Source organism: Takifugu rubripes, chromosome 17, assembly GCF_901000725.2.
Source record: "Takifugu rubripes chromosome 17, fTakRub1.2, whole genome shotgun sequence".
In the NCBI taxonomy this organism is placed as follows: domain Eukaryota; kingdom Metazoa; phylum Chordata; class Actinopteri; order Tetraodontiformes; family Tetraodontidae; genus Takifugu; species Takifugu rubripes.
This window is the reverse complement of record NC_042301.1, coordinates 9,816,874-9,834,548: the sequence shown is the minus strand read 5'-3', so window position 1 is coordinate 9,834,548 and position 17,675 is coordinate 9,816,874. Positions and strand designations below refer to the sequence as shown.

Sequence of the window (17,675 nt, the reverse complement as noted above, 5' to 3'; positions counted from 1 at the left end):
CTCAGTGCATCTCACTGTTTTTACCCCATCTGCTGCGGCCATTAAATATCTTAATGCTTCATTATGTAGAAATTTCTGATACACCATAGAACTGATACACCAAAACTCATAGAGGACCAAGTTTTGTACATATCTCTATGGCTTATTACAACTTAATGAAATAATCAGGGAAGTTAATGGGTTTTTCCCAGGCTGGATCACCTTGGACGGATTAGGTAACAGGGGTATTAGATTCATACCTGTTTTTTGAACAATTGCTTTTAGAAATGAGAAGTGAACCTAATTAATCCAGATCCATCTGAGCATATGCACACTGAATTACAATTTTCTGTGTCTCTTCATCATTTTGTCACATCGTAATTAATGTTAAACCTCCCTCCCCTTCCTTCTCTCTGTTATATAGGATTTCAGCCCGTCTCCAAGAGGAAACATTTCCTCATCTCTGTTGCGGAGGACTCCAGTTGTCGGGGCCATGACCAGTTTCTGGGGTGTTGGTCTCCTAATCCTTTTGACTTGGAACACTTAAAATGGGGACAGGCCCTGCTGCCATGCTACAAGCTCAGCTCTAATGACAACAGCCCATTACGCACCTGACTCTCCATTAAAGATTTGGCCTCTTTGACCCTGACCTGTGCCTGCACTGGCCTGAAACTCAAGCCTGCCTTCTTTCTTCCATCACCTCCTTTATTTTCACTCTTTCTGGTGAGGTAACATCAGAAACTCCCCCTGGTCACCATGGCTACCAGAGTCGGTCAGCTTCTCCTGCTGTTCCCTGGCCTGCTGTTGCTCCACCTGCCCGCTCAGGTGAGCGGAGACTGCTGGCTGATAGAAGGAGACAAAGGCTATGTTTGGCTGGCTATCTGCAGTCAGAACCAGCCACCATACGAGACAATCCCTCAGCACATCAACAGCACAGTGAGTGTCATCTCATTTATTTCAGCTTTTTATTAATTCAGTCGTTTCCTCAGTGCATTGTGACCTGGCATAAACAGCTTTTTGTGTTTTTTAGGTCCATGACCTGAGGCTAAATGAGAACAAAATCAAGGCAGTGCTCTTTGCATCCATGTTTCGCTTCACAAACCTTACTGACCTAAATCTTACAAAAAATGAGATCAGCTACATCGAGGATGGGGCCTTTGCTGGACAGGCTAACCTACAGGTTTGCATCCAGGGAACCCTTCTTTGGTTTTATCTGATTTTGTGTTCTTTAGTGTCACTATCATACTGGTAAATAAATGCAGATGTGGATAAGAAATAGCCTTTCTTAAAAGCATTTGTTTTATCAAAATATCGAATGAAGCCTTGCTCCCTCTCTCTTTCTCAGGTTCTACAGCTGGGTTACAACAAGTTGACCAATCTGACAGAGGGCATGTTGAGGGGTCTGGGTCGAATGCAGTGCCTCTTCTTGCAACATAACCTCATTGAGGTCATTGCCACCAATGCCTTCTGGGAGAGCCCAAACCTCAGCAGCCTGGACTTGTCTTCAAATAAACTGGCTCGTCTCGACCCTTCCACGTTCTCTCTCCTCAACAGGCTTATGGTGTGTGAACTGGCAGGAAACCCATTCCACTGCGGCTGTGAGCTCTACAGCTTTCTCACCTGGCTGGAAGCATTTAACAATGTCACCCACACCTATGATCGCCTCCAATGTGAAACCCCTCTTGAGATGAATGGGTACCCACTCCTGAGTCCAGTCCCTGGACATGGAAAAAATGTCCGTGTCAATCTTTTATCCATGTGTCATGACGGTGTGATAGTTCCAGGGATGACATCTCAGACACCAGATCAAGATGGTTCAGGGATGGGATTGGACAACCCAGATCAGGGTCTGTACCACCAACCAAACAGCTCATCCACTCCTGACCCTACTTACAGCCATCAGATTTCTATAAGGCTTCATTCTGTGTCACAAAACATGGCTTCCCTCAGCGTGCAGATCCCACAACCATACAGTAAGATGTTTGTTCTCTCTCAGTATAACCAGAGTTTTACTGATATCATGCCTCTTAGAAGAAAGAAGGATTTAATCAAAGTGGACAAGCTGAAGCCACACACCAACTACACGTTTTGTGTGGTGTCTATAAGCAAATCTCAGCGCTATAACCACACCTGCCTGTCGTTTACCACACGAGCTTTTGGACCAGAGGACCTCCGAACAAATTCGTCAACAACTACCCACTACATAATGACCATCTTAGGATGTCTTTTCGGAATGGTTATCGTCCTGGGATTTGTCTATTACTGTCTCCGAAGGCGGCGCATCCAGGAAGAAAAACAGAAAGCTATAAGTGTAAAGAAGACTATTTTGGAGATGAGGTACCAGATGAAATTTCATTTTAACTACACGTTTAAGCATTGCAAGTTGTTGTTTTTTTCTTTTGTATAATGGTACTTGTCAAATAAAATACCTAATTTCTTGGGTTTTGAAGCCATGATAAGTCAGAATTTTAGTCATTAAGGATTTTTTCACTTCAAAAGAAAAAAACTTTTTTCTTTTGAAAAAAGTTGCAGTTATACAGCTTTAATTATGATAAGGAAAAATATCAAATTGACTCTGAGTGCAGCTCTACTTTTGTGTCCTGAAGTCACACTATCTCTTTCAGATATGGCCCAGAGGCTGCTGCAGCAGTGGCCAATGATTCAGGTGCTATGCAACGTCTCCAGGAGCAGGCTCATCACCAGCACCACCATTCTGGAGGTGCAGGCAGCAAACTCCCTCCATCTGCCTCCTCTAGCACAGGCATGCTGCACAGCTCAGCCAACACAACTTCGTCACGGCTCTCCACTTTGCCACAGGTGGAAAAAATGGCAACTGCATTTTCTGAGGCAATGGGCGGCAAGAGCAACTACATGGATGTAAGGACGGCAGGTGGTGCAATGGAGGGCAGAGAGGGAGGGGTCACCGGCGGAGCAGGGGTAGGAGGGGATGTAGTTGTGGATATGCGAAGTGTGGCTGAGAATGGGACTGAGGGGGGTGAGGATTCGGATGATGATGGTCACGGCTCAGCATCAGAAATCTCCACCATTGCCAAGGAAGTGGATAAGGTGAACCAGATCATCAATAACTGCATCGATGCATTAAAATTAGATGCTTCTGGTAATGCTGCAACTACTGCAGAGAACAGCAACCCTGTGTCCCCCCAGCCACCACCTTGCATGTTATCTCTTCCTCGGAACCTCCTGCCCCTTTCTCCAGGTCACCCTGGTGATCAGATCATGGCTTCCTCCCCGAAGGTTCATCCAAAAACTCACACCCAGCCACATCCTCAGCCTCACACCCAGCTTCATCCTCAACTGCATCAGCAACCACACCCACCTTCTATGGCCCCAGTGCCCCTTGTCATGCCTCTGTCTGAGCGTCCAGGGATCAGTGGCGGTGGGTTCCTCACCCCTCCTTATCGCGACCCACCACCAGCCAATGCAGTGCGGCCTATTCAGAGGCAGTTGAGTGCTGACACAGCTGTGGTGAAGAATCGTGGTGGTGCGCCTGTTGTGGCATCTGTCAAGAGTAACAGAGTGTTTAGTGTGGATATTCCAGAGCATCGCAGTGATCCTCCCAAGTACCAAGAAAAAGGCAGCCCTGCTGTTTGTAGTGGAGGAAGTGGAGGAGGAGGAGGACTTGGAGGTTGCAATGGAAATGGGATGGGTAACATCAATAGTGCTGGGGTGAGCATGAATGGGGGTAGTATGGGTTGTAATAATGGGAATGGCAGTGGGGTGGTCAACCATGGGCAGCAGCAGCAGCACCATTTAGAGGTTCAGCCAGACTACCACAACTCCGAGCACCGCCACTCCTTCCCCGCGCTCTACTATGAGGGTGTCAATGATTTGCCTTCTCCCACACAAAAGGCCTCATTCCTCAAGCCTATTGGCCGCAACAGGAGGGATGCCACAGCCAACTACTCACAGCTCTCACCATCCCGTCACCACAGCTACAACTCTGGTTATTCTTCCAGTCCAGAATATTCATCTGAGAGCACACTGCGAATTTGGGAGAGATTTAGGCCTTACAAGAAAAGCACTAGAGAGGAAGCCTCCTATATAGCAGCGGGACATGCCTTGCGCAAGAAGGTGCAGTTTGCAAAGGACGAAGACCTCCATGATATCTTAGATTATTGGAAGGGTGTTTCTGCCCAGCAGAAGCTGTGAAACCAGGAACCAGTCGCAAGATTTGAAGGAGACTGTGAAGTTGGACGCTGACAGCAGACTAAAAAGGGGGATAAATGTTAATGTAGCAAAAGAAATGTTTCTGTTCTGAGTTTGCCAATGACATTGACCACACCCCTGCTGAATCCAGGTAGAGGTATTCTCCCTGATTCTCCCTGACTCCCTGCAGTTTTTTTCTCTGTTATTAAGACACATTGTTTCTGATGCTGACGGTTTATCAAAACAAAATTGTTATCCTTCAAGTAAAATCATGGTGTTTAGCAGACTACCTCATACTAGGCACTTTGGTCCCAGTAGAATTCCACAGGCCATGCAGCTACTATAGAACAAGCAAAGGTGGCAACAAGGAATCATCTTCTACCTCATTATTGGCAGACCGTAGCTTAGCTATCTCTACTGAAACAGCCCCATTTGTGATTGAAAACTGCCCCTCCTTCCTCTAAATCCATCACAAAACAATTATTCTGCCACAGTGCACCTGGTCTCTTAAAGAAGCTTAATTTAGTCAGATAATATGAAGCAGTGAGGGATGAGGTGCATTTGTTTTAGAATAGCCTGGATATCCATGTTCAGGGATGAACATCAACTGAATCTTATCAAGCTAATTCTTCATCCTGGCAATTACCCAGTTTCAGAGTAGGTCAGGAATGGTGTGGGTTTAACACACGTATTGATTCACAACACCAACTGCTACACATGTTCAGTGATGCTTGGCAAGTAGATATACTCTGTGCATACCAGTGACAGTGTTTGTGGGTCTGTAGAGTGTTACTTGCTCCCTGTATACTGTATTGAATAGCTTTGTGGAGGTAGAGTTAGTATGCCTACACATATAAACTGCTATGGCTCATGCCTGTCACACTAGCTGAATAGCCCGAGATAAACTTTGGTCTTGAAATTTCTTATTTAATGGTATAGCGCATTTCATTCGATAAAAGAAGCTGTAATTTGGTATAAGGAAGGTCATTTACATTTCAATAAAGGGAGGGTTGTAGAAATTATTGCAGGGTATTTGTGGGGGTTGGCAAGACAGTTGTTAGCTCCCTCATTCAAGGACCTAGTAATCACATTTAGGCATGCAGGCAGACAGAGCAGGTGAGAGATTGAGTGCATCTCATTTTGAAGTTGCCAAGATTAAGGAGACAACATAGGATCCATGTATCATTTCAGAGTGAACCTGCAGAAACTGCAAATTAAATCAAATACTCTCGGCATTACAACGGGAGATAAAAATGGATGGCAGGCAGAAAGAAGGCCACTCGGTGTAGCCTGCAATCAAGCTGGATGATGCTTACGTTGCTACATCCATGAACTTGCTGAGGGGAAAATCCTATGGACCAAAGTGCCTTAGGGAGGATATAGCATATTTATCTTTTAATTTATTATATTCCCTACTTTTCCAATCTGCATTTGGAACATGTAGAATACTGAAGTGACCGGGAGCAAGGCTTGAGTTTACCGCTGGCAAAAAGAAGCTTTCGAACAAGAGGTTAAACACACACCTCAAAATAGTTCCTATAACTGATTGTGTGCTGAGCATCAGTGTCCACTTAAAAGATTAGATTCAGCCGCCATCCTTATTCCTTCTATTCTGACCTTTCTTCCTTCACACTGACATGTCTCATTTGAAACAAGTGTAAAATTCTATCCCAAATTAATGATTAATTCCTGTCGTGCTTCCCTCTTACTCGCCACCTCTGTCCATCTTAATGGGCTAAATGAATGGGTAATTTGTGGAGGTTGATGTTGTACCATCATCTGAGGTCAGAGAGGTGTGCTGATATTATTAACTCAGCCATACTGGGGGCCTGATTGAAATTAATGATGACTGCCCCTCGACTGCCCGTTTTCTCCTTTGTCATGAAAGACGCGTCCTGAACCCTCTCAATAATGCAGACAGAAGTGGCCGACAAAGAGAAAATGTTTCCCCATGAGCAGGGTGAGGTCAGGGAGTCCGAGGTCCAACCTTGCAGCAGTATTCTTTCCCTCTTTGAACCTAATTGCTCAGGAAGGTCCAATGTGTCAGACCTGAAAATAACTCATTCCAGCTTGTTTTTCTGCCAGTGAAGATCTGATAATGTGCACAGTCCTTAAACTCCACCCACCGTTTGAGGTGTGAAGGTGAGGGTGGAATAAATTCACCATCTCAAAAGGTCAGGCAACAGGAGAAATAGCTTATACACAGCAGTTATCTCCACATTTCAATTATAAGCCTCTAACCCAAGCACTAGATTTCTGTCCACTTCAGCTGATTTATTGCATGAAGAAATGAAATAATGTGGTAGATCACATCAGTTCTCTTTAACATCTCATTAAATGTTTTTATTTTTTTAACTGATGAAAAACATTGATCCTCTGGCAGCCTAGACATAGCAGCAGGACTTCAAATGTGTTTTATTACCTTAATATCAAATCAGAACAAAATACTAGTTGCTAGAAGGATAAAGTATTGAAAATAATGTTTTGAGTTGGAGACCCACATTCACAAACATCACTATCGTCTTATATTCTTGCCTTGTGGCAGCTACACCCCTAAGAATGTTTGAGATAGGCACGACAGGCTGACACTGATATAGAATAATGAGTGACTTTTAACTTTGAACAATAGTGACTAACTAAACATTGATTAATTATTTGTATATACATGTGTGAAATTACCCTTCATATCTCAGCATTTGACCAAGAGCCATTATTACCTCCAACCGAGGAGGTCATGTAAAAGTTGGCATCACACAGAATCACAGCTAAACTCATAGTTCAATCCAGTTCATCCACAGTGTTCAAGCCTTGCTCCTCTTCTGCTGCTCTTCATCATCTTATTGCTCCTCCCTCGGCAGGTGTCTGACTCCAGTCCTCAGAGGCTTGAGGCTTCTATTTCTTCTCCAGTCAGGCCAATTAACAACGTGATGAATCACTGGGCGGAATTGTTGACAGGCTCAGGAAGAAAGACTGGGATGCATTTGAGACATGTGTTGGTCTCTGAGGAGTCGAGTCAAACCTTCCTAGAGCCGCAAATCCCTGGAGTGGATTGTAAATGGTACTCAGACACACTTTCTTCACCAGACAGAATAATAGGACTCATCATTTTTTTCTGGAATATTTGGGTTCTTTGAGTTCTAGCAGCTGAAGACAATGGTCCATAGATCGGTCAAAAAAGCTACACAATACCAACTCAGACTAAGTTGTGAGGAATCTTAAACTGTCCTCCACAGTGGAGCCATTCCACTTGGTTTGGCTTCTTATTTCAGTTTTTTGAGATTTATTGAAAACAGAATGTCAAGAGTTATTGAAAAGACCCCTCATTTCCTTCTTTGGAGGAAGACTATCACTACAATGGTCTGAAAACAGAAACTGTACCTTTGGGGATAGCAAAGGATAATCACTTAATCGGCTCGACAGCGGAGACACAGACTTTGTTTTAATGTTTACAATGAATCCAACAAAATGTTCCTTGAGCCGCACCCCGGTACATTAAAAACGACACTGTTGTAAACATGTAAACTATAAAACTCGGATGCATTTCAGAAGCTGCAGGTTGCTGCACGGTGAGGAAGCACTTTTGTGCAAAACGGTTTGAAAGTCCTGCTTTCCATGAGCTAGCCAGGGCTCCATTTTCAGTTAGCAACTTCGTGCATCCTGCCAGTCTTGTAGGAGTCATGTGTATTTATATTGTACATGGATAGTTTTTTAAATCTTTTGATGCCTTACAGATGAGATTCTGATGTTAAGATCCAACTTCAGCTCCTAAAATGATGACTTTCTCTCGAGTAATTGGTGGTTTTGCAGTCCTGTTGAGGTAAACCTTCAGGGCCAATTGGCGACAGGAGCTTTTTCACAATGTAGTGTTCTTAGGACCCTGTAGTCATGGAAACCGCAAACATCTAAATCAAATCCAAGCAATGGAAGCACCATTTTAGTTTTTTTTCTAAGGGGATGTTTACTGGATGTCATGTTAATCCACATGTGACAGGCAGGATTGACTTATGTTGTTATGAATTCCGTGTGGCAGAGCCAAAAGTCCAGGAGGCTTCCTCAAATTTTCCCCAAAGGTCAGAGAGAAATGCCAGATATTACTGGGAGCACTATGCAGACTTGAAGAATGGACTGCTTAAAGGCTAATCTCAGAGCACAAACTACAACCCCCCCCCCCAAGCCCACCTCCTTCAAGAAGCACAGTGAGAAAATCTAGAAAATGTATTTTAGAATGTGAGCTTTACATTTACCAGTGCGATAATGATTTCTGTCTACTGCAGCCAGGATGTTTCCAGTTGATAGTTTTAATGTTATATTCAGGACTGTATGGTTTAGTTATTATGCATGATTTTATCATTTCAGCACTGCAGTTCCTTTTAGTTTAATCAAGCAGCAGATTCAGGACCTCTGTCTTACACCCTGAGCACCAGAGATGTTAGTGGAATCTCTCAAATATCATTTTTACAAGATACAAATCAGCCTGTGCCAAGTCTGTGGGCACATTGGTGGGAGGTGTGAGGGAAGGCACAATGGAGGCTTGGTTCCTCATATTTCCAAATTTTTACCCGAGGGAATAAACCCAAACCTGCTGGTCTGCCAACACAAAAGGACAGGTCCTATTTTTAGCCCCCACAGGAGCGTAGAAAGTGGGCTTGGATTGAGTGCAAACAGCCTGAGTCCATATGTAAATACCGACCATTAGGACAAAACACCTTGACTTTCAGCCAGTGTAAAATGGGACCCCTCCACCGCTGCACCACCTGCAGAGACTTTACAGATTTTACATTTGGTTTTAACCGGTCTGAAGCTCCTGATCTTTGGCTCTGCCCAACAACACCAGCTGCTGACTGTGGCCCTGGCTAGTTTGACCGAGTCTGAGGAGGAAGCAGGACTGTGGTTTCACTCCAGTCTGTCTGCTGATGGCGCTGATTTCTTCTTCTGTGGAGACTGATGGAGTCGCTCTGTGAATCCCACTGTACAACAAACTAAAGCAGAGGAGTTTCTACCGGAGGCCAACTGTGATACACACATGCTCAAACCACAAGAACACACACAACAATGTAGAGAATCAATGAATATACTGTACGTGTTTGAATAGATTAGCGTTTTAATTATATAGACATGAAATGTGAGAACAAAACACACAAGAAACACAAACACCCGCAAATACCTTCCCACACACGCACACAAATGACATCATCACACCTGACACAAAGAAATATAGACTTAATATCTCTATCAACGTTTACAGAACTGGTCTTTAAAAGTGCCAAACTGGCGAGGTTAACGTACTAACCCAGTGGAACCAAACATCTGGATGAGTTTCATTAGCTTTCTTGTCTGTTCCGCCACCTTTTTTGTATTTTTTTCAATTCATATCTGTTATTGCTGCGAATGAGACTGCTCATGTAAATGTGACGTGGGATCCTTCTGATCTGTCTGAATTCAAGTGGTTTGCAGGAAGAATTGCTATTGAACATGAAATCTGAATCCAGGTCCAGGCCAGTGGTCAGATATTGAGTCTGAAAGTTTTAGCATTTTTTAAAAATCTGTTCATCGTTGTCAATTTATTCGCACATGCGTGTGCGCACACAAACACAGATTCACACCCAAACACACAGAGCTGCAGAGATAACCTGCTTTTCACTGCTGGCCTTTTCAAGGACCTTTTTTTTAGCTTCTCCAAAGAAAAGGTTTGGAAGAGAATGTGTGAGTGGAAGCTCTTGTGAGATTGAGTTGGCTGAAATAATCCCATCCATCAATCTGTATCTCTCTCTTCTTTTTACTAAATGCTGGTGTGGAGGTGCATTTTACCAGCTTTGTGTTAGCAGGTGGACCTCTTTAAATACTCAACAGCTCGTGTACTCACAGCTGTATGAGTGAGTGTTCCGAGGGTCTGTTCTGCAGGTGATGCTGGGGCTACCTGTCTGAAGTGTTTGGTTTAGCTGACATTAATCTCAAATAAGGTATCTCTCTGTCTCTCTCTCTCTCTCTCTCTCTCGTTCTCCCTCTCTCCAACTCGCTGTCTCTGTTTCCATTCATACATGCAACACACAGACACTCTCCTGACATCATCCCCTCTGCCTCCCGTCTTAAGCTTCTTTATGTACTTTCTTGTCTTGTTCTCTCCTGACCCTCCTAGAATGCTGATTCCTGATGAGCAATCGTGCAGCATGCCATCAAACACTCTGACACCTACCACTGTGTGCTGGCTACACCAGTTCCCGCCCTACGATGGGGAAGGCAGGTGGGAAATAAGTGTGGTCTGACCCGCTCACAGACCTGTCTTCAATAACGTGACGGTTTTGTTTTGGCCTTTAAACCCCCGTTATGCCTTCACGGCTGTTTACCCACTGTGGGAAGAGGGAAGGGAAAATACTAACATAAAGCAAGGAGAGCCCAGCGTGAGCTTAGGAAGGCTTATCCGTCGCTACGATGCTGAAATCTGTAATGTAAACTGTCACATTGTGCGGTAGAAAGCTCCACAGGTCCTTATCACACAGAAGTGCCTTTGTCACAATGACCTTGACAAACAGATAGTTCTGAGCCCCGACACAAATCTAACCCACAAACATCACGCCAGACAGTCTAATACCCTTAACACTACCGTTAATTACCCATTTACTCATGTAAACTAAACTAAATCATCTTGAAAGAGAGATTTAAATCCCAGCAAAGGACATCTCAAAAAGTCACCAAACATATTGAATTATTTAAATATTGGCGTTCTTGGAGAACACAGTGCATTAGACTGTTAACAGTGAGCAGCAGCGCAGCACACCCCCCACCCCGTCCCTTAAGCATCCCTTAGACAACAATTGCTTTGCCAATTACTAACTGTGGAACATGATCCAGGGAAATGCATTTATATGCTCCCCGGGCAAACAAATGCTGCAAATTTAATAAGAGGAAGGCAGCTTCAGATCCTGCGGCCGTCTGACTCCAGGAAGGATGAAGGATGCTGGGAAGAGGGTTGGATCGTATTGAGTTGTAGTTGGTCATTTGGACCCGATATCTGCAAAGGCTAATATAAAGGAGCAGCGTCTGATGGGTGTCTCTTCTTTACACACCACTGGCATTAGTATTGGATGCAGAAATCATGTCATTGGCTCTTTTCCATCTATTTTGATTGTTTTTTAGCCCCATAACCAGCCTACAGCTGACCCATCCAGGCTAGATGCCAATTCTTTGCTGGTGGGAGCAAGATGCTTGAGAAGCATTCGTGGTTTTAAAATTGGCCTGAGAGTTCTGTTCTGAGCCCCTTTCCTGGATGTCCTATGCTCTTCCCCAAAGGTTCTGCCACCAAATCAGATACCAACTGACACTCATATATCAGTTAATGAAGGTTTTCTATGAGAAACTTTATCTAAAAATGAGTTGTCTTTCCTCTGCTGTAAGACTACTGTATTCTGGCATGGATGTGCAGCTCCATCACTGAGAGTGGGGGATAGAGAGAGAGAGAGAGAGAAAGAGAGAGAGAGAGAGAGATAATGGCGCAATCCAGTTACCACAAGATGGTCGCGATGCATTGATCATCATTACTGCTGCACTCCCAGCTGCACAATGCTGCCGCTAACATTTTAACTGTTTTCTTAGTTTTCTGATATTGAATTCTGCCACAAACACATCCCAACAGAGTTGTGTGTTGATTGAACCAGAGACTTCAGGGTTCTCTTGCAGCTTCATGCTGCTGTAGTTCAGTCTGATGTCGCGCTGTCGTCTCCAGTTGCCAAGCAATCGATTACAGGCAGCAACATTGGTTGCCGGGGGCAGTGATGGGTACAGTCAAGTTGCTAGGTCGCGGATACGAACACGGGTTCACATTAATTGCTTTCAGTCACGACATCAGAGAAAAAACACTGCTGGAGCATCAAAAGATGGTCAACAATTGGGAGCAGTTAAAGAAAAATCATTAATTGAGCTTGTTTATTGGATGAAACTGAAAATGCCATATTATGGGGAAAATCAGATGACTATTCACTCATCAGGAACCCGGCAGGCGTGTCTGACGACATTGTGCACCAGCTCAGATTGTCTGAGCTCAGATTTTCCTCCACCCTCTCTGGTCTGCTGTGAAAATCTGGGATCAGAACCTCAAAGAGGTAAACATCAAACATCTGATGCCGAGGGCGAATCCCGCCTCCTAAAAATCTCTTTCTGTAAGACGATGATAGAGCTGAATGCTAATCCTGACGGCAGCTAATTCTCACAAAATGACAGCATCCAGACGCTGGTGTCGTCTTCTTTAGAGGTGGTCAGACTCCTACAGCTGATCTTCGCTGAGCTTTAGCTTTTGTTCAGGACGGGGTGACTTTCCTTAAAACAATCTCAATGACAAAAGCCACTGAACCAAACACGTGTACGTTTGTCTTCATTCTAAGAAGCCTCTTTAATTCCTAAAGGGGTTACAACACTAATGAAAAAAACAACTCCTTCATCAACATTCTTCTTTAGTCTGTGAGTGAGATTGTACCAAAACTTCAGGACTTCTTAGGGAATATTAGCGCTGTGGGTTTGAACTTGAGTGGATCGTTGTGCTCCATTGTGCTGAATGAACCATCTTCTTGTGAGTCCATCGAGGTTTGTAACGGTTTTATTTGCTGCGTTTGTCTCGCTCCCACAGATATTGTCACTGTCAGATGGACTGATTTTCCTACCGCTGCCATACAGCCGCCACGCCGCTCTCTGTGGTCCTCACATCACTTTGTGGACAAACACAAGCTCAATAAAAGATTTTAACTGGAGCTCAGAGATTAGATGTTAAACCCTCAAGACTCTAGTTCAGGGCTCAAAAAGAGGGAGGAGCGAGAGTGTTCTGGAGACACACCAGCCTGGCTTTGTTCCAGCACCACTAAAAAAGGATTTAAACATGCTGCCTGTCTCAACACCACAAACTGATTCAACTGTCTAATTTTAAATTGCTGCTTCAGAAGCTGCAGCGTAATCTCACAGAAGTGTGGACGTGGTTGGACATTTGTGACACAGTCAAGGACCAGTGAGGCAGTTTCAAGGTCTGGTGTGATGAAAGGAGACAAAAGGACACCTTTAGATTAAACCTAAGGATGGATATTGAGAGAAAATATTGAGAAGACAAACCGAAACTAAGAGTCAAAATAGTTGTTCTTTTCAGAATCACCTAGACTACCGAGGGGATGCTGCTCTCTTCATGCAGACTAGCGTGCGTTGCATTAGTTTAAATGAATCTGTTTAGTGAGACAGGCGATGTCCACAGCGTAAACAGTCCAAACCTCGATCAGCGTAAAGGCTTCCAAACCGACACATGGAAGTTGATGAGAAATGAAACAAAAGAGAACAAAGCTGAAAAAACTAGAGGCAAAACAGCAAAGCAGCAGCCAAGCTTGTCATGGACTCGGTTTAAGAAGAGAGAAAGAAAGAAGATTTGAGATTGGAACAAAGAGAAATCACAGGATTGACTGAAGTGAAGATGGCTGCAGATTTGCTGCTCCAACACAGACAGATTGCTGTAAGTCTTTCCCTGCACAAATAGATGCGCAAAGTAAACATACAGAAGGAGGAGGAGGAGGAGGAAGAGCCAATGAACTGATCTGTGACCATCACCGACAACAATGAGTAGTGAATCACTCAAGCCGACATTTTCACATCAATCAGCATCAGATTTATAGTTAAAACACATGCTAGTGATCATTCTGATGGCTGATGTCTGGAAGGAAAACCATCAACCTTAAATAGTCAACAAGTATTTTCCTCTGTCGGCACCTAAGAAATTAGTTTCTTCCTGTAACCGTCTTTGAAAGGAAGTCTCTCCACCCCCTGAATGCTGTTGGTTGGATTTGTTTCAGCTCTGCTTGAATCTACTCTCCTCTTGTCTGGGATTGAGTTAGCTGCTTGTGTCTTGGAAATGGTGGAGTTCAGTGGATCTGTGGGATATTCAGGGGTGGTGTGTTTGATTCCTGCTGTTTAACTGTTTGGAGAGGCTGAAGTGTGGGGAAACATTGTGTTTTTCTGCGTGTTTGGTGTTTCTGCAGGCATTCATGCGTCAGATTTGAGGCAGGGTGAGTAAGTTTGTCCCAAACAAGGTGCAAGTTAATCTCAAGATTAGTGACACTGCCGCCATTTCCATTCTGTGTTTATAATTACTGAAACCAAATGTCTGCAAATACATGAAGACTCTCCGCAATTATTCTGATACTTTTCTATTTAAGCATAGCTGCAAATGAGACAAAGAAGAAGAAAAGAAGGATTCAGGAATGCAAAAAGGAGAAGTATGTAGTGTATTATGAGAGAGGGGAGAGGCAGGACGTGATGTTTTCTCCATAAACCTGAGATGATTTGCTGCCTGTTGGTGTTTGTTTTTAACAAAAACTTTGTCCGAGTTTTTGCGAATCTTGAAAAGCACCATCCATAAAGATGTGAGAATATCAAGGACACCACTGAGAAGAATCCCACGCACATGTTATTGTATGCTTGTCTGATGGTCAGTTGTCCAGATTTGGACAAACTGAGCCGAGAGTATACCCGTGATAGAGGCAGGCTGGAAGAAGCGAACTCTGACAGCACCTCAGGGCCGTGTGCTGCCCACTGCAGGTGGATCCATTAGCACAGCGTGTAGCAACTGCTGAGTGATGGCTGGAGAACGCCATCAGGCACACATCCTTATCCACCAGGGACGTCGGGAATGCTGAGAGCGTGGGCAACAGCACGAGTCTTGGTAGCATCGCAGGTTGTTTGTCTGAACCTAAATGTGTTGGGATGCTCACTACACCCTCTAAAAAATAGTGCCAAATTACAGCCTTCGTGGCTGAAATCATCAGTATTCAGGGTTCAGTCTTTAAAATCCAGCTTTTACTCCAGAATGTGAGGCTGTGTTCATCACTGCTGCTGTGGAGTCTTTATGTCGGTGTGCACTCATGCTGAGTCCATCCTGTGTCATCTAAAGGACCCACATCAGGAAGCTGCAGGCCAATCCAGAGTCTCACTGAGCTTCATTATTTCATGAGAATGGGTTCTGATACGCAAGAACCTTGAGGAAAGCAGCAAGTTTACCAGTGATGTTTCATGTTCCTCAAACAAAAATGTCAGCAGATCTGAACAAATTAGTTCCCTTCATTCAGAGCAACACTGGTGAAGGAAATTATGAAAACGTATCCCAGTAAACTGGCCCCAACGTCCCAGTTACACCAGCAGCAGCTGTGGCTGATCACGGTGTGCTGTCTGGGCTTCAAACACACACAGCTGACTGTTGCCTCTGACCGTGTGTGACGTGATGCTAGCATCGAACCGCAGCGTGACCAAGGTCAACTTTGAGACATCGTCTGTCTCACCTTGAAGATGTTCTCTACCCGTCTCTTCTTAGAAATGGGTTTGTTTTTATGGGAGCTGGCAGATTCTTTTATCAAACTGCAAAATGGCACTCAAAGGAGGGCAAATTAATTTCCACGAGCACTGCAGACTTGTTGGCGCGCTCGTTTGAATCCAGCCTTCTTCAACAGCAAAAACACCCTCAGACATTTCTCGTAGCACAGCAGAAGCTGTCTTAGGGGCACTTTAATGTGGCCCTAATCTCCAAAACCTAATCAGTCCTCTCTGCCCTCATCTCCCACTGTTGCCATGGTGATAGCCCTCGGTGGCGTGCCAGCAAACCCAGCTCCGTTTTCTCACGCCGCCTGGCTATCTTAGCCATCTCAATTAATGACCAACAATGGTCTCTCTGAAGTGGCCATTTGCCAAATGAACCTGGGAACATGTTTAAAGTGTTCCCTTGGCAGGGGGGGGACAATTCTGTTCGCTTCTGCCTCACAGATTCAAGGCTGATTCAAGGCTATTCTCTATTTTGCCACTGGGTATCTAATGCATTTCAGGAAAAGTGTGCTGTTGGAGAATGAAACGAATATAGGCGCTCTGAGTGAGTGACCTTCATGGGACTGATGGGGTCACCCGCTCCCTTCACTCGCTGACCCGGTCCAGGATTTTCTCTCCTCTCTGGGGTTAATTGCTCATAGCCGGCATGACAAAAGTGGGCGAGAGTACAGGAAAACACACCTGATAAGTGCTGATTTCTGAAATAAAACGTCGGCATTGATGTGCTCATTGGCTGTATCTGTTAGCCCCGCCCCCAACTTGCATAGCTGTTTCTATATGCAGGATCATAGTTCTGAATTTCCTGTTGGCACCGAAGCAACTGGTGGCCAGATTTACTGATTTTCATTCCATTTATCGACCACTCAATTTCTGCAGTCTGTAACTTTTCTCCAACAAGCACCTTCAGGCCAATATATTGACATGAAACTCAATAGTGGTTGAGATTGCTATTAAATTTTGTAATTACATTCCCGCTCCAGCGAGGTCAAACTGTTATGTTCACTTTTCCCTAGGTTCACCCTCAGGACAAACTCAGCATAACTGATGCTGATTTTCTGCCAAATTTTTTCGACTTATATTTGATAAGAGCCGAGGAGGGCCGATGAAGTAGCTTGAGGACTTATCCTCTTTTCCATCTGCAGTCAGCATCAGCTCATTCACTCTGACGTTTAGATCTACTAATGCACCAGTTTGATAGCTTGTTATGCTAAGTGACGGATCAGAAGGGAACCACAAGCCTGGGGCGTAGCGTGACGTACATGATGATAGATGACATTCAGGCACAATCGGTATTTGCCTTCACTGTACTATTGATGAGCTGCACACTGTGTTAGAAACTGTTGCTCATTCCTTCATATTTATGTGTTTGGTCCATTTGGTTTTTTATTTATTTATTTCTGGTGATTCATTAATTCTGTTTTATTTGGTTTCCTGGTTGGTGGGTGTAAATTTAAAGAAGGCAAACAAACAAGAAAAATCTGTGAATTTTGTACAAATTCTAGGAACAACTTTTGTACTGAGCCTGTTATCTCTGTTTATTTGGTATTTAGTGGGGGGGGGGGTTCTCGAAAGGGTCGGGGGCTGTGCAATGATGACTTGTAGAGTATAAAGGTGGAAATGTCCCTCATGACAAATGAAATAAACTGTTATATTTGCATGATTTCCTGTATTTTCATGAAGCAGATATTTATGGTTGTGTATAATGAGTTGATGTATGTCACATGATGAACTGTTTATTTATGAAAAACCATAAAAAATGACTTTCGTCACTCCATTTCACTTTCTTCTGTGAATGTGCAACATTCTGAACTCTCACCTGTTGGTCCATCAGGATCCTTTATGAGCCAAATTCATAAAGTAGCTGTGTTTATGCTTTGAGGGACCCTGGTTCGAAATAAACTAAAATGAGTGCCCGCTGTTCCGTAGCCTCCCATGAGAGTCAGATTTACACATCTGAATCAAAGCTTCAAATGCCACCAGGAGAGAAGAATGCATCTCAACACACTGCCACAGATTCTTTTAAAATGGCTGCCACAGGGGAGCCCCGGCACCATTCAGTTCCATGAAATTCATGTTAGAATATAAAAGACCTCATTGACTGCTAATGAAAGCGCAAATCCAACCTCCAGCATCCACCCTCGTCCGGTGGTGTCGTCTGAGGCGTCGGGGTCTCAACCAGCTTCCTCATTAACTGA

General features: G+C 44.1%; 1 protein-coding gene across 2 annotated transcripts in view; it reads left to right on the top strand.

Annotated features, from left to right (window-relative positions):
• LOC101074070 (protein phosphatase 1 regulatory subunit 29) overlaps positions 1 to 17,243 on the top strand; it is a 102,650-nt gene extending 85,407 nt beyond the window's left edge. Inside the window, exons 3-6 of one of the 2 annotated variants that reach the window (XM_029851128.1) lie at positions 404 to 915; positions 1,010 to 1,159; positions 1,325 to 2,316; positions 2,604 to 17,243. In XM_029851128.1, coding sequence (XP_029706988.1) covers positions 736 to 915; positions 1,010 to 1,159; positions 1,325 to 2,316; positions 2,604 to 4,149 — 2,868 coding nt within the window. In that variant the 5' untranslated portion in view covers positions 404 to 735 and the 3' untranslated portion in view covers positions 4,150 to 17,243. Of the gene's footprint in view, positions 1 to 403; positions 916 to 992; positions 1,160 to 1,324; positions 2,317 to 2,603 lie in introns of those variants that run through there. The other variant, XM_029851129.1, reaches the window with a different exon arrangement.
• Positions 17,244 to 17,675: the final 432 nt, after the last annotated feature.